The sequence below is a fragment of the Littorina saxatilis genome, linkage group LG7 (genome assembly GCF_037325665.1).
Source record: "Littorina saxatilis isolate snail1 linkage group LG7, US_GU_Lsax_2.0, whole genome shotgun sequence".
NCBI classification, from domain to species: Eukaryota; Metazoa; Mollusca; class Gastropoda; order Littorinimorpha; family Littorinidae; genus Littorina; species Littorina saxatilis.
The window spans coordinates 11,654,679-11,681,589 of NC_090251.1; the positions used below are offsets into that span (position 1 = coordinate 11,654,679).

At 41.3% G+C, this 26,911-nt stretch overlaps 2 protein-coding genes across 3 annotated transcripts in view; one reads left to right on the top strand and one right to left on the bottom strand.

The window, feature by feature from the left end:
* Positions 1-22,789, bottom strand: part of LOC138970688 (X-ray repair cross-complementing protein 5-like) — a 58,566-nt gene extending 35,777 nt beyond the window's left edge. The window contains exons 1-18 of one of the 2 annotated variants that reach the window (XM_070343167.1): positions 22,758-22,789; positions 21,576-21,679; positions 20,347-20,454; positions 18,774-18,848; positions 17,598-17,639; positions 17,186-17,240; positions 14,275-14,368; positions 13,738-13,816; positions 13,084-13,191; positions 11,237-11,313; positions 10,239-10,322; positions 8,912-9,008; positions 7,709-7,823; positions 7,024-7,112; positions 5,445-5,573; positions 3,906-4,017; positions 2,438-2,599; positions 1,266-1,366 (exon numbers count right to left, since the gene is read on the bottom strand). In XM_070343167.1, the coding sequence (XP_070199268.1) occupies positions 1,266-1,366; positions 2,438-2,599; positions 3,906-4,017; positions 5,445-5,573; positions 7,024-7,112; positions 7,709-7,823; positions 8,912-9,008; positions 10,239-10,322; positions 11,237-11,313; positions 13,084-13,191; positions 13,738-13,816; positions 14,275-14,368; positions 17,186-17,240; positions 17,598-17,639; positions 18,774-18,848; positions 20,347-20,454; positions 21,576-21,647 (1,599 nt within the window). In that variant the 5' untranslated portion in view covers positions 21,648-21,679; positions 22,758-22,789. Of the gene's footprint in view, positions 1-1,265; positions 1,367-2,437; positions 2,600-3,905; positions 4,018-5,444; positions 5,574-7,023; positions 7,113-7,708; positions 7,824-8,911; positions 9,009-10,238; positions 10,323-11,236; positions 11,314-13,083; positions 13,192-13,737; positions 13,817-14,274; positions 14,369-17,185; positions 17,241-17,597; positions 17,640-18,773; positions 18,849-20,346; positions 20,455-21,575; positions 21,680-22,284; positions 22,353-22,757 lie in introns of those variants that run through there. The other variant, XM_070343166.1, reaches the window with a different exon arrangement.
* LOC138970685 (DNA damage-binding protein 1-like) overlaps positions 22,388-26,911 on the top strand; it is a 41,439-nt gene continuing 36,915 nt past the window's right edge. Inside the window, exons 1-5 of the mRNA XM_070343158.1 lie at positions 22,388-22,495; positions 23,488-23,636; positions 23,920-24,036; positions 24,330-24,475; positions 26,801-26,876. Coding sequence (XP_070199259.1) covers positions 22,432-22,495; positions 23,488-23,636; positions 23,920-24,036; positions 24,330-24,475; positions 26,801-26,876 — 552 coding nt within the window. The 5' untranslated portion in view covers positions 22,388-22,431. The remainder of the gene's footprint in view (positions 22,496-23,487; positions 23,637-23,919; positions 24,037-24,329; positions 24,476-26,800; positions 26,877-26,911) is intronic.

A 26,911-nucleotide genomic window follows, 5' to 3' on the forward strand; every position in this document is an offset into this window, starting at 1 on the left:
GGCTGTCGGGGCTATTACGGCTCGCAGGCTTTGCAGCCAAGGTCGCCTTTTCCTCCTGAACACGCACCCCACTTTCGCCGGAGAACCCGGCTACTCGTGGGGTAGACAAACCTTTGCCGTGAACCGGCGAGTTCAGCAGAGACACATCACAAACGTCACCGTCCTGAGAAGCGTGCACATCAACCCGCGTAGTGACAGTCGACCTTGAAGCCGTAGCAGAGGGCGAGGGCCGGATCCTGGCAAGCGAAGGCGGGTCCGCAACACCGGAAGGGAGGGCGCGCAACTCCGCCCGTGTTGAAGAAAGCTCGGCCGCCAAGGTCGAGACCTGTGAGCTCAAAGTGAGCAACAAAGACGCTACATCCGCAGGAGCCAAAACTGGGCCACTAGGCGTCCCAGAAACAACACCAGGATCTTCTACAGGCGTACCCTTAACTGGAATCTGCTTAGACAAAACGGGGGAAGCGAGCATGGCCGCCAAAACCGGTGATTTAGCTGGCAAGGCAGAAAAAGCAGAAACGTCATGACCGGAATTTTTAGCATTACGAGACCCTTTCTTACTGGGCGAGGCATCAGTAGCAACCTGTCTCGCACTAGGCTTTCTCTTAGCGCTATCTTTCAGCGCCGCTTCCGCCATGTCAACAAACAAACTCACAAAAAAATTTTCAGAGAAAAATTTCGTAAGTCCGAGATGAGCGACAAAATGTCGCTAAAGTTACAAGTAAAACAGAAAGATCTCACCAAATACAGCAGAGGTACAGGTGCAAGGCTCAGGCGGCGACCAAGGGGCGAAATCCAAGTCCTAAGACGTAGGAGAAAGGCTGAGCACAGCCAGAGCGAACGAAAACACGTCCCGTTCCCTTGAACGCTGAGTATGGAATGATACAAATGGCGGCCTATGCGCACGCATACGGAAGTCAGACCAGTAGTTGGTCGGACATTATGGGATGGCTCACTCTCTTTTTTAGAGTGGTCTCCCTTGTTACCAAGGGGACGCGAACAGCGTTACCAGCACTGAACTAGAGTTAATTGCTATACGTGAGTTGGGTAAAGTTATGTAATTTAATCCCATGTACACCCAAGGTTTTTTGTTACATGTTTTACCGTTTTTACCCCGCCATTTAATAATAATAATGAACACTGATATAGCGTGAACCACAGAATATTTCTGTGCTCTCCCCGCTTTACAATTAAGGCAGGCATACACCAATCTTTTTTTATTGTTATTTTTGGGGGGGAGGGGAGAGACAAGAGAGCTGAGAACCTACCCGTTTCTTCTGTCCTGGAGCGTAGTCAGCCGGGAAGACAAGATCGCGAAACTCTCTGATAGCACTGCCTGCCTTCTTGGTTATCTTGTCGTCAGCCGGCACTGAAACACACACATTTGCTTAATGCTAATAGTTTCATGTTATGTATTTTGAATAAAAATGTGTTCAAACCAAAATAACACTGCATTACACAGTTACATCTAATGACATCACACCAGTCAGTTACATCTAATGACATCACACCAGTCAGTTACATCTAATGACATCACACCAGTCAGTTACATCTAATGACATCACACCAGTCAGTTACATCTAATGACATCACACCAGTCAGTTACATCTAATGACATCACACCAGTCAGTTACATCTAATGACATCACACCAGTCAGTTACATCTAATGACATCACACCAGTCAGTTACATCTAATGACATCACACCAGTCAGTTACATCTAATGACATCACACCAGTCAGTTACATCTAATGACATCTCACCAGTCAGTTACATCTAATGACATCACACCAGTCAGTTACATCTAATGACATCACACCAGTCAGTTACATCTAATGACATCACACCAGTCAATTTATCACTTCAACAGTTTTACTCTTGACATTCAGTTTTACACGTTGCATTTCAAAAATTAATTTCTCTTTGTGTCGTTATTCCTGTACCCTCTTTGGCCTTCAGTGGTCAAGTAAAAAGAGAACAAAAGGCAATCAGATGCTTTCTAACAAAACAAAAAAACAAAACTGACCCACCTCCAGACCCCCCCATAAAGAGGAGGAGAAAGAAAGAGCAAAGCACAACAAAAGCACAACTGAATTTGGAGCAGCAACAAACCTAAACTTTACCACTTCTGTTGTTGCAGACCATTCTTTTTTCTTTTCCTCGGTGGTCCAAGATAAACAATAAGGATTTTTGTACTAATTTAGCCCAAAGGTTCTGTATTAACAAAGTTTTTGTTTACACCACACACAGTTGCAAGCATGCACACACAAACACACACACAAACACACACACACACACACACACACACACACACACACACACACACACACAGAGTTGCATGCACACAAACACAAGCACAGATACACCACACACACACACAGAAAGACAGACAGAAACATACACCCGCACTATTAATCAACGAACAGCACAGAACACTCACTGGTGTAATCAATCATAGCATCAGGCTCGTCCCTGTCTAGAGCCAAAGCCTCGATGTTTCTCCAGTGGTTCTGCAGTACGGGGTTCTCAAACATCTCGCTGGAGAACTGGAACTTGAGCTTCTTCACCACTTCTTTGGCCGCCTCCACTTGATCCTCATTGGCTGCGTCAGATAGAGAACGACACAGGATAAACCCTTAGGCTGGTTGTCGCGACATATGTCGTGCTACTTTACGTATACTGTCACCTGGTTGTCACGACATATGTCGCGCTACTGGCTCAGTCTGTTTGGTCGGTTCTGATTACCTCCCATGGATGCAAAACCTATATGACCGTTTTTCTTTATTTTTCACTCTGATAATTCACCAGTGGCTATGTAACATGTGTTACAGAATTGCACCAGTGTAAGGGTTAAAAGCTTTTCAACATTATACCTTGCAAATATTGCACCATATGCCAGCAGAAAGAACTCCAATTCAAAAAAGGTCTATGTGCGTATTACGAAAGTGTAATTTCTTTTTTTTCGGAAGCACAGGCTACTTTGAATGCTCTGACGAGCTCAATTCATTTATTGTTATAAATATTTGTTTACCAGAAACCTAAAATACCTTATTCCTTTGGTAACTTTGTATGCAAGGAAACTTTAAACAAACATTACAGCTAGACAAATATAACAATGATTCCAGACTAGAGGCAGAAGTTTTCTGTAGTCATAGCATGCTCTTTGTACAAAATGCAACTTCTTCAATGATATGAATTTGATTTAGACAAAAATGAGGGTGTCATGCCTGAGATTTCTGGAAGGTAGGTCTAATGATTTTTGTTTGTTTGTTTGTTTGCTTAACGTCCAGCCGACCACGAAGAGTCATATCAGGGCGGTGCTGCTTTGACATTTAACGTGCGCCACACACAAGACAGAAGTCGCAGCACAGGCTTCGTGTCTCACCCAGTCACATTATTCTGACACCGGACCAACCAGTCCTAGCACTAACCCCATAATGCCAGACGCCAGGCGGAGCAGCCACTAGATTGCCAATTTTAAAGTCTTAGGTATGACCCGGCCGGGGTTCGAACCCACGACCTCCCGAGCACGGGGCGGACGCCTTACCACTAGGCCAACCGTGCCGGTCAGGTCTAATGATGGAGAAGCCAGAAGCATTTCAGAAACATACAGCGCTAAATATTCAGCACTTCCACAGCAAGGCAAGAACAATGCTTGACTGCTTTACCATTTTGGTTCTGTGTACATTACAATGATATAAAATCCATGTACAGTAATGCAACTCTTCATCGTAATCAACTGATCTCAAATATCTCGACAAGCGGTATAGTGAATAATTTTTAAAAAAAAGACGCGTGACAGTAAAAGAAAGCCAGTTAATTTCTCGTTGACTTACTTAGAGCGCTTACTTCCCTTTGTTCATCAGATTTCTAAACAGTGCTCTGCCTCATTTATCAAAGATTCCCACCTTTTGGAGTTTCCTCGTACTTGACTTTCCTGAAGTCGTCAGCGAAAGGGAGGAAAATGACGTGGAATCCTGGCGGTGTGGTCTGCACTTTGTGTTCATCCAATTCTTCATCCTGTGAAACAGACCATGTAAAAAAAAATTTAAAAATTAAAAATCCAGGCTAAATACATTACATACTTTCGTCAGGAGAGCTTTGTTTTCTTGCTTGGCAAGTGGAAGTACAGTGAAAACTGTCAAATACGGTCACTGGACTTAGCGGACACTCGCAGAATACGGACAGTCAGTCTCGGCACGGACTGCTTTACACTGTAAAACACCTGTACGTTACGGCCACCTCGGCATTACGGACGCGGACACGTATTTTGGGTCCATAATAAGTGTGTGCGGCCAGATCAAAGGCATTGTGATAGCTGGGTGGCCTTGTTAAAAGACACGACCTTCTTCCCAGGGGTCAATGACCCAGTTTTTGCCATGAGAGGTGGTTCCCCTGTCATATCTGAGAGAGGAAACACTTCCTGCATGGGGGTCAGTGACCGGTCAGTGACCGAGTTTAACAGAGTGGAAATCTGTGTGTGGGGCCAGATCAAAGGCAGGGCAGTACCTAGTAGCTGAAACATGCATTATCACAAGTTTTTAAACTCAGGCATGGTACTGAAGGAATGGCAGTTTCAGCTGAAATAAAGCCGGGGGTCCAGGGGGCCGCTCAGGCGACTTTTTACTAATTCAAATGTGTTTAGTGCCCTCTCCTTGAAGCTGAGAGGGATATAAGTGAAAGATAACAAGGCTTGAGTAAGAAAAAATAATAATCTCAAGTCAATCAGCAGTTTTTTGTTTTTTTTGTTTTTTTCGGATTTTCGTTTTTGAGAGTACCATGCCTGAAACTTGTTTTACAACAGTCAATATTAAATGTTTCTCTATTTAAATCTAAACAGCTTCTGTTTTTCTTATAAATGTACATGTACATGTGCAGTACTCTCTCTCTCTCTCTCTCAACTTGACTTTGTCGCGTTTACTTGCACCTGTCTAATAAGGACACCTGCAGAATAAGGACACTTTTGTCTGGTCCCAAGGGTGTCCTTATTTGACAGGTTTTACTGTATAGGTGAGCAAGGGTAACACAGTTACCTATAACAACAACCCCCCCCCCCCCCCCCCCCCCCATCACTGTCATACTGATACTCTTTTTACAACGCTATATGCTGCAAATTAAAGAAAACTTCCTAATATTACTCTTATCTCTCGTACATTTTATCTTCTCCTCGTATAACATTATCCCTGCTATCGTGATTGGGCAATTGAACTCTCTGAACTATTGCTCCCCCGGTTTACATCAACATTTTTTTCCCTCATTCCTGTTTTGATTTTCTTTTACATTCTCTTTACTTAATGTCCATAACACATTGAACATCCAGTAAGGAACAGCCCCAAAAATATTCCCAACATTGTGTTTACATTACAGGAAGATGACAGACTACACCACCAGACTCGAACCTGAACTTGAACTTGATTTCTCTCTACTGACAATGTTGACTATCTTACCTGCGGTAGCAGAGCGGCAAACTTGGGTGGGTTGCTCTTCCCGGGGACATACTTGCAGATGGCCACCACGTCTCTGTCCAGACACTTGCGAAGCAGGGCTGTGAATAGCGTTGTACTGCCGGTCACGCTCTGCACAGGAGAGACAAATGTCATGCATAAAGCCACTGCAGACCTGGTAACCCGTACCCCTGTTTTAATAATAATAATAATAACGATTACTTATATAGCGCGTAAACCTCGTGGTGACAAGCCCAGAGCGCTTTACACTTACATAATCATAACACAAACAAGGAAAGAGAACTAAATCCGAATAAATTCAAACATAGTCACACACACCCACACACGCACGCACACACACACGCACACACACACACAATCTTTCTTTCGTCATTGTCAATGTTCAGGTAACCCGCAATGTCATTCCATGTACGCATACGTTATTTTGCAATTGGAGTATACTGTACTCAAACAAACGTATTAGTATTTTCAGAAAAATGAGCGTACTACAAGCAGCATTTGAACATCCATTTTTCAAACATGCTTCACAAGCATTCGTCGCACCGTTAATTAAGATTTCCAATGCATTTAAAACAAAAACTTCTTTCAATGTTTACTGACAAAAATTGGAATCATGTGTCAAAATACTTGATCGGCTTCGGGATGCACTTGTGAAGAAAAGTAGTCAGGAATTTTTCTCATCGTATTTTTTTCCCCACTGACCGTATTCTAAACAATCACGCGTTCAAAATACAGCGAAATCGTATGGGTTCCCAGGTCTGCAACTGGTACAATTACGATGATCAGACATAAGAATGGTATATTGTCAAAAAGGAGAAAATAGGAGGAAGATTGTGATGTGAAAAATGCACATGACATTAATGTAAATGCAGCTACTTTGACATGGCGCAGCATTGAGCAAGTCATCCTGCCTCTCTCTGCAAGGGAGGTAATGAATTACCAGGAACTGAATAAATAGTCATCAGTCCGACCTAAATATTGCCAGTGATGCTCTCAAGATTGAAGATACATACATTTTTCATGAACAAGAGATGAAAGATATGATTAGTATGTTTACAGCAAAGTTTGCAGCCACTGCTACTATACTTCTTCTTCTTCACTCATGGGCTGAAACTCCCACCTACACTTGTGTTTTTTGCATGAGTGGGTTTTTAACTGTATGACCGTTTTTACCCCGCCATTTAGGCAGCCATACGCCGCTTTCGAGGGATGCATGCTTGGTAGATTCGTGTTTCTACAACCCACCGAACTCTGACATGGATTACAGGATATTTTCCGTGCGCACTTGGTCTTGTGCATACACACGAAGGGGGATATGGCACTAGCAGGTCTACGTATAAGTTGAACTGGGAGGTCGGAAAAATCTCCACCCTTAACCCACCGGGATTCAAACATACGGCCTTCCGCTTGGGAGGCTGGCGTCTTACGAGCTACTACACAGTCAGTCTTAGATAAAATTATGATCATCCTTGCATCCTCACTCATAGCCCTACTGGGTATGGTTTCTGTTGTAACAAAGAACAAGGAAACAACTCCATTATAAATGTTTTCACAAACTTACCCCTTCATCAGGGTAGAGAAACTGTGCTGGCTTGACCTGGAAGTACGGTTTCAGACAGGACCGCGGCTTGAACCCCATCAGCTTCAATCCTGTAACATTACAATTATCACTCGTACAATCCTCTGACATACTGTTACAAAAATAAACAATTACACAAAAGAAAAAGACCGTTTACATTAAAAAAAATTATTATACATAAGAAAAGGATCGTCCTCAAACAGCAAAATAATAATCAGACATCTAGACATCCAAATCCACGTCTGACACAGAAATACTGTGCAGATATGCTTTACACCAAGAGCCAGAGCAGTGATCTATCGACCATTAAAGTAGACTAACAAGACACAACACACAAATAATAATCTTCTTTCTTATTCTTGTTTGGGTGTTATTTATCCTAGATTTTTGAAACTTCTTCTCTGTTCATAGGCTAAAACTCCCACATTCACTAATGCTTTTGCACCAGTGGGTTTTTACATGTATGACCGTTTTTACCCCGTCATTCAGGCAGCCACACGCAGCTTTTAGGGGAAGATTTTTGGAACATCAGCAGTCTCTCTGTTTTAGATTTTTTTTCTTGACGGACAATTACCTCAAAAAGAAAACAACATCAAACAAACAAATTGAAACCAAGAGCAACAACAATTAACTAGAACAGGCATGCAGAAGGTGTAAAACAATGTACCTGACTCATCGAATTGTCGTATGGCCTTGACCTCATCATTCTCAAAGCAGATCCGACGCGCACCGTACGTCTGTGCCTTCTTCAGGTCTTGCGGCATCAGCACTTCCACAGTGTCCTAACAAATAAAATAATAAAATAAAATAAAATAAAATAAACACATGCAAAGAAAAGTAACAAAACACAAACACCTGTGATTATAAAACACTTGTGAATGAATGAAATCATACCTCTTCCACATCTTACTCTTTCAATTCATTCTCAACTTCAAGCTTAGATGTCATTTGCAGCATAGGTGTCATTTGCAGGAGAGGAACAATTGACACACGCACCAGGTGTGACAGTGGAACCCACCTTTGAAAACTATTTTTATTATTCTCTTTATTATTCTCTTTATTTATATAGCGCCTTATCCGAAGTTCAAAGCGCTTTATGTCGTGTGAGATGGAATTTTTTACACAATATATCACGCATTCACATCGACCAGCAAACCTCAAGCCTGTTAGGCGAATGTTCACCTTTCGCGGCCTTTATTCCAAGTCACACGGGTATTTGATGGACATTTTTATCTATGCCAATACAATTTTTCCAGGAAAGACCCTTTTGTCAATCGTGGGATCTTTAACGTGCACACCCCAATGTAGTGTACACGAAGGGACCTCGGTTTTTCGTCTCATCCGAAAGACTAGCACTTGAACCCACCATCTAGGTTAGGAAAGGGGGGAGAAAATAGCGGCCCGACCCAGGGTCGAACACGGAACCTCTCGATTCCGAGCGCAAGTGCGTTACCACTCGGCCACCCACTATCAAAGATCTGATCAAATCAGGTGTAAAAGAGAGATGGAGTCTTAAAAATAAAGGTGAATTTACAGTTCTCATGAACAGAGTAGAGTTTTAAAAGCTGGGCTCATGAACAGAGTAGAGTTTTAAAAGCTGGGAAGTCTTAAAGTGGGTGTTCTAACATTGGGTTTTTTTTCTTCCAAATTTTTTATTCAGGCAAGCACAGATTTATAATGACACATTCAAAAGCATTGTCACTGATAAGTCACAGCAATGACAGAGCTGGTGTTCTAACATATTCATCATAAACATTTCCACCTGCACACAAAAAAGGGTGAATGGATAATCAAAATAAAAGTCTTCATTTTCTTTTTAAACTTCAACATGGCAAATTCAGACCGTTTAGAACACAAATGACATAATTACCTTGAGGTATGTTTTGGTGTGGCTCTTCAGCTCAGAGTTGTCTTTCTTTGAGAGTTTCACCATGGGTGGTTTGGCACAGGTTCTCACCAGGTTATACCTGCATAACACACAACACAACACAACAGTTTTAGCTTCAACTTGTTCCCTTTAATGTTTCCGTTAAAGAGCTACAACACCGATTGAACAAACCAAGACATCTCTTCCTAACTCTCTGATGTCAAAAGCGAAACAAAGTTCAAGAAGACATCATCACACAAATAATGATGTCCCATTTCCTGCATTTCTTTGAGAAACTGACAAAGAATTTCAAGAACGATCGATGTTTGTCTCGGTTACTTTCGCATATCAGCAGATAGAAAATTACTCGTAAGGTCAACGCTACGCTCTGCATATATAGGTATCTTTCTTTATTTGGTGTTTAACGTCGTTTTCAACCATGAAGGTTATATCGCGACGGGGAAAGGGGGGGAGATGGGATAGAGCCACTTGTTAATTGTTTCTTGTTCACAAAAGCACTAATCAAAAAATTGCTCCAGGGGCTTGCAACGTAGTACAATATATTACCTTACTGGGAGAATGCAAGTTTCCAGTACAAAGGACTTAACATTTCTTGCATACTGCTTGACTAAAATCTTTACAAACATTGACTATATTCTATACAAGAAACACTTAACAAGGGTAAAAGGAGAAACAGAATCCGTTAGTCGCCTTTTACGACATGCTGGGGAGCATCGGGTAAATTCTTCCCCCTAACCCGCGGGGGGTATGTATCAATATCATTTAGAGTACTTATACAAACAAATGCGAGTGTATCGTTCACAATTTCAGTGTGCTTACTCAGTTTGCTTTTAGAAGTGTTCAACATCTTGAACATGCAAGCACACACACACTTCCCATACACTAACGCTCTCTCTCTCTTTTCCACAAAAACTTCACACACCATTATTCTCTCCTGTACGATGGGAATGTCACAAAAATCTTCCAAGTTTTGACATTTTGTAACTCATTTTGTTTCACGAGTTTTACAGAAATGAGAAAGAATCTGATGCATATTTTATCTTACTGCATTTGAAAGAAAACAGAGTAAGATCCACCTTTTCATTCCACAGCAAAACAAAACTTTCATCTACATTTGCAGTTTCTTCTTTCTTCTGCGTTCATGGGCTGAAATTTCCACTTGTGTTGTTTGAACGAGTGGGTTTTTACGTGTATGACCATTTTTACCCTGCCATAAAGGGAGCCATACACCGCTTTCGGGGGACATCTGCAGTTTGATTCAATCCAGTGCAAAAACACTTTTCATTCCATGCAATGGAGAAACACTTACACTCCAACAGACAGGCTGACCCCTTCCCCCAAGGTCAAGGGGATTCGTCGGGTTGCTCTCTTCTTGTGATCTTTGGTTCGCATTCTGAACAGAAATTGAAACATATACCGTACTTTCCGGGTCATAAGGCGCGACTTTTTTCCTCGAGTTTGACCCCTGCGTCTTGTATAACGAAGCGCCTAATCCGTGTATGAAATACGAAAAAAATCAAAGAGACCGCCTGAGTACCAGTCAAACAACTTGTGATAATGCATGTTTCAGCTACTAGGTACTACCCTGGCCAAGTTTCCTCTCAAGACATCAAAGAGACCGCCCCATAGGTTAAACTCGGTCACTGAACCCGGTGCAGGAAGTGTTTCCTCTCTCAGATCTATGACAGGGGAAACACCTCTCATAGCAAAAACTGGGTCATTGACCCCTGGGAAGAAGGTCAGTGTTTAAACAAGGCAACCCAGCTATCACAATGGACCTGCCTTTGATCTCGCCGCACACAGAGCACACATATTTCCACTCTGTATTCTTCCTTTGATGTGCGGCTTATTTTCATTCTTCGACCGTTTGTTACCGGTATACTTTTTTAATTTTGGTGCGCCCTATCGGCCCCCTGCGCCCAATGGGTGACTGGATTACAATTTTGTTTAAAAAGAAGGGGGTGCGCCTTATGCGCTGTAGCGCCTTGTAACCCGGAAAGTACGGTAAACAACATAAAATCACCAATTATAGTGAACGAAAAGTACATGGTTCATGCACATACGTTTGCCAAACATCCAAGCGATTTAGAAAGTACATGTGTTATAAATCTCTGCTTTCACAAAGTGTTACAAATGTATTCTTTTCATATAAATTAAAGATAAGCAAAAACTTAACAAAGAAGTGGTTACGTGAAACATTCAAGTCCCAACCCCAGAAGTGTTTTCTTTTCTGTCCTTGTTTAAAAAAAAAAAAAAAGTAAAACTTTGTTTAACATTGCAACAGACAATAAGGAACTAGGGCGCCACCTGGTGAGAAGCTCCTCCAGGCGTTCAGCAGGGTCAGGTAGCTCTGTAAGCTCGTCATCATCCGTGAACAGAAGGTCCTGCACAACCACACACAAAAATGTATAATCTGGAAGCAGTATGTTTAAGGCCAAAAAAAAAATAGGTCTGTTTACGGTAACATAGGCCAAAAAAATAGAGTCGGTAGGTCGGGATTTTTTATTTTTTTCCCCCCAAAAAACCCATATTTTTACGTTATTTTGCAAAAAACCCTTTTTTTTCCCCCCCCAAATGCCAAAAAAAAGTCTAGGGTCGCGCGAAAAAAATAGTGTCGGTCGGGTTACCGTAAACAGACTATTTTTTTTTTTGGCCTAATGCCACACAGCCTCTACACTGAACAAGCTACAGTGGGACCCCTACTTTAAAGGCATACTAACGCACTCCCGTGTTTACAAAGTGTAGTTTGCCCACAATCGATGTCAAACGCACCATAAGACCATATAATGACGATACGTCACCATGCGCGGACCATAATACATGCATTACAGCTTGTTCTAGCCTCTGAAAAAGTGAGGATGTCAACAAAGCCGCGGTGTTCTCTCCCTTGCATCAACGTTACATCTGTTGCCAAATCTATAAATAGGACGATCCAGATCAAAATGAAAATTCAAATATCTCAACATTTAAGGGGTCCTAGACCACAATATTTTGCAGGGAACTTAATGTAGTCTGTCTCCAGCTGTTGGTAAAGCAATTAGCGTGTATTGTCATCGAGTACATATGGCTTTAAGACTTCAAAACAAATCTGAGAAATTCAGGTCTCAAAAGGAAGGAATCTTAAAATGGAGGTAAATTTACAGACATTATGAACAGATAGTCTGAAAAAATAAGATTTGATCAACAAAGGGAAGTAAGCGCTCTAAATGCATACAACATGTGTGATAGAGTCAGTGAGAGTTACGCGGAACCAGTCTCCTGGCACCTGAGAGAATAACAAGCATTGAAATGAACAAGCGACTATCATCCTTTCGTATTAAATAAGAAAAAAAAAGGTCTTAAAGGGATGGAGAGGTCTTAGACGAGGGGATCCTCAAAGTGGGTTCCACTGTACTGTGATTTGCACTATTTTTTCAGATTTGTTTGTTTGTTTGTTTGCTTAACGCCCAGCCGACCACGAAGGGCCATATCAGGGCGGTGCTGCTTTGACATATAACGTTTGTTTGTTTGTTTGCTTAACGCCCAGCCGACCACGAAGGGCCATATCAGGGCGGTGCTGCTTTGACATTTAACGTGCGCCACACACAAGACAGAAGTCGCAGCACAGGCTTCATGTCTCACCCAGTCACATTATTCTGACACCGGACCAACCAGTCCTAGCACTAACCCCATAATGCCAGACGCCAGGCGGAGCAGCCACTAGATTGCCAATTTTAAAGTCTTAGGTATGACCCGGCCGGGGTTCGAACCCACGACCTCCCGATCACGGGGCGGACGCCTTTACCACTAGGCCAACCGTGACGGTATATTTCTTTCAAATACATCACCTCAATTTAACTAATAGGAGTTACCTTACTTACGAATGCTAGACTGAGAAGCGTCCTATGTTACCAGTACTAGACTGTAAACAAAGGTCGGACGGTATTTTTTCAGATCAACACTGTATAAATTAATGAATGGAAATCATGAATTTTTTCCAGAATATCACAGAATATTCATTGCACCGGTTTACAAACCTTTCAATCTATAAAAAAAATCATCCAATTCTGATAAATCATAGAAATATTTTCATATTTATATCCCAATTTTTCATTCAAAAACAAATTAACTTCCATGTGCATTTCTACACTGCCTCTTTACTGTCTTTAACCAACCTTGTAGAACTTGTTGACATCGAAGGTCTGACCCGACTTCACAAGGTGAATAAGTTCAAGGTCAATGCCCGTGTTTGCCAAGTCACTGGCTTTTGTCCGGGCTTGGATCTGCACAGAAGAATACACTCAGATTGTAAAAAACAGATTGAAAAATTCACATAGGGACAAACATACCCCATAAAGATCCTAATTTGAACAAATTAGACCCTAATTTAAGTTTGAGCTAAGTAATTGATGAGGCAGGCAGCAAGCATAAGAAAAGACAGAAAACACACTAAAAAGACAGAAAAACACATTAAAAAGACAGAAAAACACACTAAAAAGACAGAAAAACACACTAAAAAGACAGAAAAACACTCAAACAAGATGGAAAAACACACAAAAATGACAGAAAAACACACAAAAGACAGAAAAACACACAAAAAAGACAGAAAAACACACAAAAAAGATGGAAAAACACACAAAAGACGGAAAAACACACAAAAAAGACAGGGAAAAAATACACCAAAGACGAAATTCTTGAAGACATCTTGAAGATACCTGACATCCAGAAGAAAAACCAGTGACCCCTCACCACCACATCCACAAATTATTCATGTCTATGATGACAAAATACCACATCACAGCACACCGCATTATAGACTCATAATGTACCTGACGATTAGTGTTGCCCGCATGAGGATCATCGTTGTTCGTGAACAGCATCACGCGCTTGTTGTTCAGGTTTTGAGGGCTAAACAAAAAAAATGCGTAAGTAACATTCAAATCATAGAGCAAATTTAAAAATCAAATACATAAACAGCAACGAGTTTCAAAGGCAGTCTGTACACCACCAAAGTAACGTATAACAAAAAGACACAAAGTCATTTGCAAGAGACAAACCAAACTAACCCCCCAAAGAAGCATATAATCAGGGGAAAAACAAAAAACAAATTGGAAAAAACATTCTTGTCAAATTAGCACTGTGACAATTTCTGTTGAGAAATGTTCGATTTAACATACATTTACTAGTAAAGATGCACAAACACCCAAAGAGCACAATTGAAACATATGCACAGACACATACACACGCAAGAAACTAAAAGATAGAAACACACACACACACACAGTTTCACACACACACACACACACACAGTTTCACACACACACACACGAAGATGGACAAAACTACACACACAGTTTCATACACACCTCTTGGAAAACATGTCAGCACACGTCCACAAAGCATCGCTCAGAGAGAAGTCAGGGTCATGGCCATACAACATGTTGAAGTTTTTCCACCCAGCTGGGAAAAAAAAAAAGAAATATGCATACATGAAACTTATACAGAGACTCGTATCCCAGACAGTGTGCATTTCTAAACTACAGAATTTCATTTCATTTACTCTCAACATCGAACGCAGAAGAAGAAGAATTTCATTTACTCTCTTAGGCCAACAAAAAAAAATTGTCTGTTTCTGGTAACATGGCTAAAAAAAATAGGGTAGGCAGGTAGGGATGATTTTTTTTTTTTTTTTTTTTTTACCCCCCCAAATGTAGACCAATAAAACTAACTTTAAAAATCGCGCAAAGAGACTGGATTCACTATACATAGAGACAAGACACTCAACACATTTACAAATCTGTGACAAAGACTGAAATCGTCAGCGGACTTTCATTTTCACATGTTTTTGTTGTTCATTTTCTCACCCTGTCCTTTACCACCAAGGCTTTTTGATCAAATTTTTTTTGAGTTTGGAAAAAAAAAGTTTAGGGTCGGCGCCAAATTTTAGGGTCGGTCGGGTGACCAGAAACAGACAATTTTTTTTTTTTGCCTTATCTCAATGCTGAAAAATTAGGGCTGCTTTCTCCCATTGGAAATCTAGCAGCAACAAGAGTCGGGCTACCAAGGTGTATGCGTGTTTAGGTGTAATCAACCACCTGCACTTACGGCAGACATGGGGGTGGGACATGGATACCGTTTCTGAGTCTGCACATAAATTTGACCCGTGTCTGTCCCGGCCGGCCTGAATTCAAACCTGGCCCCCAAGGGGCATGCAATTCTGTTCAGTCCCAATCTGACCTAAAATTCAAGCTGCTGGGAAGCAAAATGGTCGACTAGTTTTTCACATCGACACATTTTTGTTTACAACATTCACAAACACTGTACAATGGTACCTGTGATGCACGGGCTCTCTGATGAACAAACACCTCCCTTGAAAGGACACCTTATGTTGTCATTTTGTTATTTCGACTAAAAATGTACCTGTCATAATAGCTCGGTCACCTGCAATGTATGTGTCCTTTCAACACAGGTACCACTGTACCTGCACTCACATGCACACTTTGAGAGAGAACACCTGGCATTTCACATTCCATTTTACAGTGGAACCCCCATTTTAAGACCCCCTATTTCAGACCCCCTCCCTTTCAAGACCCCATTTTCTCAGATTTTCAGTTCATAACCTCTGTAAATTTACCTCTATTCTAGGACTTTCTCCTATCTAAGACCTGGTTTTCTTCAGAATTTTGGAGGTCTTAAAAGGGCGGGTTCCACTGTACTTTTCTTGCATACTTAAACCAAAGATGTGGGCGGGGATGTAGCTCAGTCGGTAGCGCGCTGGAGTTGAATCCAGTTGGCCGCTGTCAGCGTGAGTTCGTCCCCACGTTCGGCGAGAGATTTATTTCTCAGAGTCAACTTTGTGTGCAGACTCTCCTCGGTGTCCGAACACCCCCGTGTGTACACGCAAGCACAAGACCAAGTGCGCACGAAAAAGATCCTGCAATCCATGTCAGAGTTCGGTGGGCTATAGAAGCACGAAAATACCCAGCATGCTTCCTCTGAAAACGGCGCATGGCTGCCTAAATGGCGGGGTAAAAAAAAACGGTCATATACGTAAAAGTACACTCGTGATTTTTTTGGCACAAGTGTACATGGGAGTTTCAGCCCACAAACGCAGAAGAAGAAGAAGAAACCAAAGATGTAATACGTACAGTGGAACCCCCCTTTTTGAGTCCTCCAAAAATTCTAGAAAATCAGGTCTTAACAAGGAGGGAATCTTCTTTTTCTTCTTCTTCGTTCATGGGCTTCGACTCCCACGTTCACTCATGTTTTTAGCACGAGTGGATTTTTACGTGTATCACCATTTTTACCCTGCCATTCAGGCAGCATACGCCAATTTCGGGGGAGGCATGCTGGGTATTTTCGTGTTTCTATAACCCACCGAACTCTAACATGGATTACAGGATCTTTTTCGTGCGCACTTGGTCTTGTGCTTGCGTGTACACACGAAGGGGGTTAAGCCACGGGCAGGACTGCACATAAGTTGACCTGGAAGATCGGAAAAATCTCCACTCTTAACCCACCAGGCGGCAGCGACCGGGATTCGAACTCCCGACCTCCCGATGAGGAGGCCGATGTCTTCTTACCACCACGCCACTGCGCCCGTCGGGAGGGAGTCTTAAAATGGAGGTAAATTTACTGAGGTTCTGAACAGATTGTCTGAGAAAACAGGGTATTAAAAAGGAGGGAGTCTTAAAGGTGGTCGTCTACATTTTTGCTTTTTTTCAATAATCTTATAGTTAGATTTCGATACAAAATTATGTCAAATGATGAATGAACCATGGGGAAAAAGGTTATAGAAAAAAAGGATTTTATTTTTGGGTAGCGTGACTCACACTTCCAATGTTTTGTTTTCTGTTTGCTGAGAACATGTGCTTTGCCTAAAAATACTGACCAATCAAATTCATGTCACTGTGCTTATAGCCACGCCCAAACAAGTGCAGCAACAGTTTGACACTGGAGCACTGTCCACGCTTTTTTTTAAACGCACGAAATGCACGGGATTTGAGAGGAGTTTTGCGCTTGGCATTTTCCAAATAAGGATATCCTACTATGAGTACTACGCTGGAATACTACAATGAATTTTCAAACGGCTACACTGGCTTCATCTTTCCTGATCGAAAGGGGGTGTATTGTTGATATTTGTAGATAATAGACTCTGCATTTTAATGGTCAAATGGCGATTTCGGTATAACAATGTAGACGACCACCTTTAAGATGGAGGTCTGAAAAGGGAGCGTCCCCTGTACGCTGTATTTGCTCTTGCACATCACCACTTACTTTCTTCCATGTCTTCCAAAGCCAAGATGCGGCTCGCACACGGTTGGCCAAGATCCTAAAAGGGGAGAAAAATGAAAAAATTTCAAAAATGATGAAAGTGTGAAAGAAAACACAAGAAAATAGCACAGTTATGTTCTCAAAAGACTTCATTAACTCCGTAGAAATCTCAATTCACTTTCGTTTGATATGGAAGAGATGTTTACGCTATTACTCTTAATTGTGTGAGAATCTTTAAAATGCGGTCCGATACTATAAGCACACAAGATGATTAGGATCGGAGACATTCCGGTACACTTCCTGATGTATAGAAAATAATGTGTACACCATCTTATCTAAATCCATACAGATTTGTTAAAAATAAAATAATCAGGGAGTACACAAATGAAGAATTGAAATGGAGAATATCCTTTACATGATAAATGTTGATGTGTTTGTTTGGTCCATCGCTGTTTTCCTGAAACAAAAACACAAAGATTACTGCAAAATACCTCTGTAGATGCAATCTACTGTCGAAATAAATTTTAAACAAGAAGAGCAAACGCTCGATCGAGTCACTTTCGCAGTTCTGAATATTATATGAGGCATCAGATGGACAGGAAGAAATTGCTATTCACAACACAATGAGTCACGTTCACATAAAATTTGAGCCCGGTCACTTTTATAGTTTCCGAGAAAAGCCCAACGTTAAGTTGTGTGTTGCCGAACAGAAAAGGCTAGTTATCTCCCTTGTTTTTCTGATAACGTTCGTAAAAGGCTACAGATGTAAATACTTTGATGTAAAGAATAATCCTACAAAGTTTCAATCACATCCGATGAACTTTGTCAAAGATATAAAATGTCTAATTTTTCCTTTGACGCTGACCTGTGACCTTGAAAAAGGTCAAAGGTCAACGAAACCATCGTTAAAGTGTAGAGGTCATTGGAGGTCACGACTAAACAAAATATGAGCCCGATCGCTTTGATAGTTTCCGAGAAAAGATATAAAATGTCTAATTTTTCCTTTGACGCTGACCTGTGACCTTGAAAAAGGTCAAAGGTCAACGAAACCATCGTTAAAGTGTAGAGGTCATTGGAGGTCACGACTAAACAAAATATGAGCCCGATCGCTTTGATAGTTTCCGAGAAAAGTCCAACGTTAAGGTGGTGTCTACGGACGGCCGGCCGGCCGGACAGACTAACACTGACCGATTACATAGAGTCACTTTTTCTCAAGTGACTCAAAAAGCTCTCACACTTCCTCCTGCATGCAAGTAACACAAAGTACAGTATATTGTTTTACTGCGCAAAGTTGTCTGTTTCAGGTTTCATTAAATTGAACCTTTGCTTCTGAAGTTAGGTTATTGCACCTTCACCACAACAAATGTCTTCTTAAATGAGCTTTTCTTTTCTCAAGAATAAGACATTTTTCAATGACAAAAACGAGGTTTAGGTACTAAATACTGCATCAGCCATGAAAAAAAGAAAGATTCTGTGATCACAAAACTAACCCTTCAACAAAACAAAAAATCAACATAAAGTGTATGTTCAAATGGGAAATGTGGCGCTATACTCCATTAACAATAATATGTTTGATTTATTTTTCCCTTACCGTGCCAATGAAGACCACTCCAACACTGTCTTTATCACTGCTGATGATTTTATTCTGCATTGTTGTTTTTATGCACTGCACATGCAAAAACAAAAATATTCTAAATATAGAAAAATAAAATAGAAATAAAATACTGCTACTTTGTTCTTGTGCATTCTGAAAACGTTAAGCTGCTCAATAAAAAAGTACAACACATGCAATTTAAACCAAAATTATTCCTGCTTCCTAAATTGTGAGACAGGAGCAACTGCAAACATTTCAACGGGTTCATTTCCCTGACCCTTTTGATAAATTACGTAACCCTCATTCAATTATAGTAGGTAATAATAATAAGACATATTTTTTAATCCCCCCCCCCCCCCCCCCCCCCCCCCCCGGTCTCTCTCTGAGCAGATACTTCCTGACCTGGAATCCTAGAAGGATGTTTAAAAATTTTTAATGGGCATGACAAATGTGAAATAATTGCCCATGCACCCACACCCAAGAGAAAAAGCCAGCTATTTTGTTGAATTTTTTTTAACCCCCATTTTATTTTAACACCTCCAAAAATCTGAGAAAATAATGTCTTAACAAGAAGAGCAAACGCTCGATCGAGTCACTTTCGCAGTTCTGAATATTATATGAGGCATCAGATGGACAGGAAAAAATTGCTATTCACAACACAATGAGTCACGTTCACATAAAATTTGAGCCCGGTCACTTTTATAGTTTCCGAGAAAAGCCCTACGTTAAGTTGTGTGTTGCCAAACAGAAAAGGCTAGTTATCTCCCTTGTTTTTCTGATAACGTTCGTAAAAGGCTACAGATGTAAATACTTTGATGTAAAGAATAATCCTACAAAGTTTCAATCACATCCGATGAACTTTGTCAAAGATATAAAATGTCTAATTTTTCCTTTGACGCTGACCTGTGACCTTGAAAAAGGTCAAAGGTCAACGAAACCATCGTTAAAGTGTAGAGGTCATTGGAGGTCACGACTAAACAAAATATGAGCCCGATCGCTTTGATAGTTTCCGAGAAAAGTCCAACGTTAAGGTGGTGTCTACGGCCGGCCGGCCGGCCGGCCAGCCGGCCGGCCGGCCGGACAGACTAACACTGACCGATTACATAGAGTCACTTTTTCTCAAGTGACTCAAAAATGGAAGGAGTCTTAAAATGGGGGTACATTTACAGAGGTTATGAACAGAAAATTTGAGAAAAAACCAGGGTCTTAAGGGGGGGGGGGGGGAGGGGGGGGGGGGTGTGTGTGTCTGAAATTGGGGGGTCTATACAGGGAGGCTCCACAATATTCATTTAAAGTGTCAGCCTTAAAGTCTCTCTCTCTCCACTGTATTCATTTAAGTGTCAGCCTTAAAGTCTCTCTCTCACACACACACTCACATACACTTACTCATTGCCCGTTATGCCGGTTGTCATGTAGGGCAGCAACTCACATACACGCACAGTCACTTTCACACACGCACACAAATATTTGTCTAAAAGATACATCTGTGATTGTAATTATTAGATGCATCGAAAAGAGCGATTACTCCCCTTTGGTTATTAGATACATCTGTGGCCAAATTAGTACTTACCCTTATGGCCAACTGGAAATGGCACTGGCCGTCGTCCAGCCGCTCGAACATGGACTTGGAGCAGTCCAACAGGAACAGAAGGCCATCCTTGAGAGTACGGGCCTGCCACTGCAAAGCAAAAAAACACCAGTTGAATATATATATATATATCAATACAGGTCTGAATTTTATTTTGTGTTCCCGTCATCTATATGTGTAACATTAACACTAACGCTGATGGGGTCTATGTCGACCAAAAGAGTGGGATTCCCTGTAGGTGGAGTTCCTGTAGGTGGATTCCCTGTACACAGGGAATACCACAGGGTACGTGTAGTGCCTGTAACGTTTCGCTGATATCGCTGAAAGTCACGTGATGCTAGCGACATCGGTAGAATTTGATGTTTTTCGATCTTTTTTGATATTTCTTAGAAATTCGAGTATGGTTTGCAAGTTTTATAAAAAAATCCACCCTGTGGGATTCCCTGTATTCCCTGAATACAGGAACTCCACACACAGAGAATCCCACTCTTTTGGTCGACATGGACCCTATCAGCAACACTAGTAGTAGTAACAGTAGTACCCTGTGAGCTTGGACTGTGGTCAACAGCCTCTATAGTATAGGTGTCTGAAAGTTATAAATAATATTGTTCTGCCTTCTTGTCTATACACAACAGAATAGCTAGTGCATTAGAATAAACTTTAAAGCCAAGGAAGGGAAAGGACATTTTCTCTCAGAGCTAAAGAAAAAAATCAATCAATAAAGAAAGAAAAACAACACAATTCAAAGCATAGACACGCAAGTGGAACTTTGTGTACAGGTTTCTGAAAATTTAAGCAAGCCGCTGCCATTACAATTAACATCAAAAACATTCAGATTTGTTTGGCTAGTTTACAGCAAACAGTTGGCTCTTAACACTTTCTACCCCACCTATTTTGACCAAGTTTTTTTTTTAGCCAAGACCAGCTGTGCTGCAGCAGGTCACTCAGAATTGTAGTATCTGTGTAATAACTGTGTATCAACACGCTGGAATGCAGGCGTTAGATGGACGTTACAGGAAGCGACTGAAGTTAACAGTCTGAGCAGATATATCCGTACCTGGTCAGATAGAGCCATATGAGTGGGTACTGATATATATATATATCCGTACCTGGGAGACAATGAGTTAAGTTAATTAGGTAATACTGCCCTATGTGGCCCTGTAAATTATTTGCGCACACCAACTGACCAAGTAAAAAAAAGACTGACTGACCTCTTCTCCCTCTTCCTCCTCCTCCTCATTCGCATCGTCGTCCTCAAAGCGTGCAAATCCAAAGTCAGCCATATCTTCTTGTCCGTTTCACAGAAGACTGTGATCTGAAACCAGAAAAAGACAAATTAAAATGTTGTAAAATATTGATGGGACGATGTATGGACTTCGAGGCCCATATACAGTGGTACCTGCCATGAAAGGACACCCCTGGGACCAGCCAAAAGTGTCCCTACATTGCAGGTGGCCTGTCATGACAGGTATACTTTGGTAGAGATAATAGACAAAGAGACCTCAGAATGTGTCCTCTCCTGGGGCAGAGCAGTTAAGCCAGGGGGGGGGGGGGTTACAACCTGGGGTCCAGGGGTAGACCCCTTGTGGGGTACATCACTACATGGGCAAGGCCCCGTTGGGGGGTATGGGGGGCTTTTTCCCCCAGAAGCTGAAGAGTTTTAGCTATTTTATGAACAATATATGGCTTATCCTTGATTTTAAACATGATCAACATTTTTACACGTAGATTGCAAAAGAAATGAAGTGATAGTATATATTGCAGCAGACGAATGTTTGGCTTGCACCATGAAGCTGAAATGGTAATGCTAAAATAAAGACAACACTATTTGACAATACATGGATGATAATAGACGGTCTGTATGCAAGTTAGCTATACAAAATATCAGGAAAATCACGTGGAAGCATTTTCCATGCCTACCAGCATAAAGAAACAAAAGCCGTCTGCAAACAGGAAGACACCGCGGTCGTCGGTTTCCCGCCAATTCCACGCATGCGTATTATTCTTCCTATTGTGGCAAACTTCCGGTGGATTTTTGCTGCATTTTCGGGGCTTTCAAAGTTCAAAATGGCCCACATCAATTATATTGTTACAGCTCATAAACCGACGGCAGTGAGTGCCTGTGAAACAGGTTAGTAGAATGGGCACGCCCGCCAGCTCAAATCTATTGCAGTGTCGTTTTCTGTGATTAGGCCCTACACATCGCAGATTTGTTGAAAGCATGATCATCAAAATGGTCTGCTGGAACTGTCGAAGAGTCGAAGAAGATGAGAATTGTCTCTGTAACAGGCTCGCTATATCATGACACACTAAAGTGTCATGCATTTATAAGAGCCATTGATTAATGTCAATCTTTGGAAATACACTTAGTTTCAAATTTTTGCGGTACATACCATGCAAGAAACCCAACAGCACGCACTTCGTCAGTTCGTGTAGTGGTTGTCTCCCTTCACACAGAGCAGCAGGCTCAGTGTGTCCCTGTCATACTCACAGTCCCATCCAGGCATAGTTTTTGAATGAGTATAACATTTTGGACGTGCGAATGAAAATGCCCAATGTCCAGCGTTGTTTCTGACAAAGAGTCAGTTCCACCTAGATTGGGATCTAACGGTTAAAATGTCCTAGCTATTAGTAATTTTAAAACAATTGTTTTGTCATAAACACCTCGTACATGTCAAAACTGTCAGAAGGTCTACAGCCAATGTGTCAGATAAAAAAAAAAGTGTGCCCAAATGGCCAGAAAACAACAATGACAAGTAGTAGTCAAGTTCTATACCTATGTACAGACAACAGTTGAACCTGTCTGGAACGATAATCCAAGGGACCAACCAGAAGTGGTTGTTATAGACAGGTGGCCTCTATGGAAAAGTGAATCTCAAAATGATACACTACAGACAAAATGTCATTGGGGATCTATTGGTCATTGTTGGTCTTGATATGCAGGTAGTCGTTATCAAGAGGTGGGTGCCAGGGCAGGTTCGATTGTACTTTCATTTTATGTTGTAATGCTTCAAGTTTGTACACCAACTTAATTTCACCCTCTTTATAATGCCCCTTCTCTGTTCCTCCGTATTATCTTGTCAGAATTGATTACAATCGCTTCATTTTCTGTGGTTTATGCAGGTAACTTCACGTCGCCGGATGACTTGAACCTGATCATTGCAAAGAACACACGCATGGAAATTTACTCTGTCACACCTGAAGGACTGAGGCCAGTGAAGGAAGTTGGAATCTATGGTCGCATTTGTGTCATGAAGCTCTTCAGGCCAGTTGTAAGTTAGAGTTCAGGCTGATTAGATTTTATTAATTAGCCGCTAGCAATTGGCTTTTGTGCCTCCCACAATGATATTAGTCCTTGTAGATTTATGACAAGCTCTTACTCAGTGATTGAAATGCAAGTGCTTATACGTTTTGAATTTTTGTTTTTAATGATCACCATGTTTTCCATGAATTTTCCTATTTTTCCATTTTGTTTTTCTTTTCTTCCCTCCTGTTTTAGAAGTACTTAAAACAACATGGCTTACATGTCATATGATTGTTTGCGTGGATTTGCAGGGAGAGAGCAAAGACCACATGTTTGTGCTGACAGCCAAATACAACGCCATGATTCTGGAGTGTCAGCAGGATGGAGAGAATATCGAGATCATCACACGTGCCCATGGGAATGTTCAGGTTTGCAGTAATATGTGTGTGTGTGTGCGTACTTGTGAGTGTGTGTGTGTGTGCTCTGCCTGACTCATGGGTTATTTTTATCTCTCTGTCTCTGTCTCTCAGTTTCTTAGGCTCCATGTGATGTATCCTATTGCATCAACTAAATGCACTTATTATTATTGTGTAGCACACGTTCATAAACGATCAAGACAATACTGTGAATACATATGTAGTGTAAAACTAAACATATTACATAATGATTATGAGTTATTCTTTGTTTGTATTCACTCATTTTGCGTTTTCCCTCTTGCTAGGATCGGATTGGTCGTCCATCGGAGACAGGAATTCTGGGTATCATTGACCCACAGTGTCGCTGCATCGGCCTTCGTCTGTATGACGGTCTGTTCAAGGTCATCCCCCTTGACAAGGACAACAAAGAGCTGAAAGCTTTCAATGTTCGGTAAGTCTTCAGTAGTGAGTGCTTCTTTTGGAGTTGCAATCCTTTACTCTCAGTGCAAAGCAATGTCAGTAATAAAGACTTGACCCTCCGCGGGTTAGGGGAAAGAATTTACCCGATGCTCCCCAGCATGTCGTAAGAGGCGACTAACGGATTCTGTTTCTCCTTTTACCCTTGTTAAGTGTTTCTTGTATAGAATATAGTCAATGTTTGTAAAGATTTTAGTCAAGCAGTATGTAAGAAATGTTAAGTCCTTTGTACTGGAAACTTGCATTCTCCCAATAAGGTCATATATTGTACTACATTGCAAGCCCCTGGAGCAATTTTTTGATTAGTGCTTTTGTGAACAAGAAACAATTAACAAGTAGCTCTATTTTTTTTATTAAGTAACTGACCTACCAACCCTTATTTTTTTGGCCTTCTCATCGGAAACAAAAATTTGATTTTGTTTGGCCTGATCTGTCAAGCATATGAGTGTCCATGTCTCAGACATCATTAAACCACCTGAAGGCATCTGAATTTGTTCTATCGATTGCATGCTATTGCAAAATATTATCCCCCTTTGTTCCATAGAAAGCGTCTACTTTTCTGTGATCACTCAGTTTTATTGTAAACTGCTGTACTGCCATTATTGCCTGACACGATGAGGAAAAAAAGTCATTGTCATGTCACTTGTGTTCATGTGTGACTATACTCTCTGAGTATAGTGTGGGGAACCCAAACAGGCAAACGAGCAGGGTTGTGATCGCTACTTTTTAAAAAGTAGCCGCTACTTCTCCGCTACTTTAGTAAAAATTAATTTGTAGCCGCTACATTTCCGCTACTTTTTTACACAAAGTAGCCGCTACTTTTCCGCTACTTTTCAAAAAGTAGCCGCTACTTTTTCCGCTACTTTTAACTCCACACAAGCAGTAAACACAGAACAAGAAATCAAAGTCAGAATACATTTTATTTACAAAAATCTTCACTAAAAAACAAAAGTTAAAACGATCACGCAGAGCAGATTGTTTATCACATCTTTCACACCTTTCACACCTTTCCGCCATTGTATTTGATGAGGACTTTGGCCTCAAAATTACTGTCTGTTACTCTGCCCCTGTTAGGGGTCAGGATCAGTCCTGCGGCGCTGAACAGCCGTTCAACCGCAGCAGAGCTGGGCAGAGTTGTGTTACTCCGCAGGAAAAGGCTCTTCATCTTGGTGTTGGTGTGAAGAGAGTGCAGTGATGGCTGAACAGGCTCTCTGATGTACGTTTGCACAAGGGATGAGGGGGTGGCTTCTTCAAACACAAAAAAATCGCAACTCTAGTACTGCAGTGTCCAACTGCAAAATATAGATAGTCTTCAGGTTTCAGGTCTTGATATTAAAAAAATCCCTGGTGTGCAATCAGCTAAGTGCAATAGCACTTTAAATAAATAACCAAACCAGATGATAAACACTAAATGTAACAGTTAAACAATAACTTGCCTGTGTTTTGGTGATCTTGGGACAAACTCTCATGGATTTGACAATGGTGGGTTGCTTTTCTGGGCTCGGCTCTCTTTTCCTCTTTCTTGGTGCTGTTGCATCCTTCACCAATGGATGTTTTCTCTATAAAGAAGAAGGAGAGAAGGATGAGGAAATTTTACTGACAGGGCACCTTGTTGCAAGCATTCGAAATGAAATGACAGACGTAAAATACTGAAGTAAAATACTGAAAACGTAGACATACCTGCAAATGAACCTTCAAGTTGTAGGAAGAGGTTTTTCCACACGAGAACACTTTCGCAGGAGCGCAACCCAACAAGCATTTAAATAAAAACTTGTCTTCCTTCTCCTCGATGAAAGCAAAGCTTGCTAAAAAATTATCCAAAAAACTCGGTAATACACGTCCGGCTGCCATCGTTTGCTCTTGAGAATGAAGTGTGAACTGAGTGTGAATGATCGATCGATCATTGAGTAGGCCTATCGCGATTCAAAACAATGTAACTTCCGGTGAGTATTCGCCGAAAACACTCGTTAGCAGCTCATAAATCTGTGACCACGCGATCAACACAAATGTCCCTAAAAGATTACACATGTAGCGGAATTTGTAGCGCAAAATCGCTATTCGCTACAAAAAAATAAGTAGCGCCGCTACTATTTCGCTACTTTTACAACTTTCGAAAAAAAAAGTAGTTTACCGCTATTCGCTACTTTTTTTTGTAGCGGCGCTACATTTTGTAGCGGAAAGTTCCGCTACATCACAACCCTGCAAACGAGCTCACACGTCACCAGAATTTCTGGAACGCTGAAGAAGAAGAAGAAGAAGAAGAATGCCAAACTAAATTGTCCTTCTTTCTTTTGTGTAGGTTGGAAGAGCTGTCTGTGATTGACATCCAGTTTCTGCACTGCTGTAACCACCCCACAGTGGCTCTCATCCACCAGGTAAAGTTGGATGTGTGATCATTTTATGTTTCTCT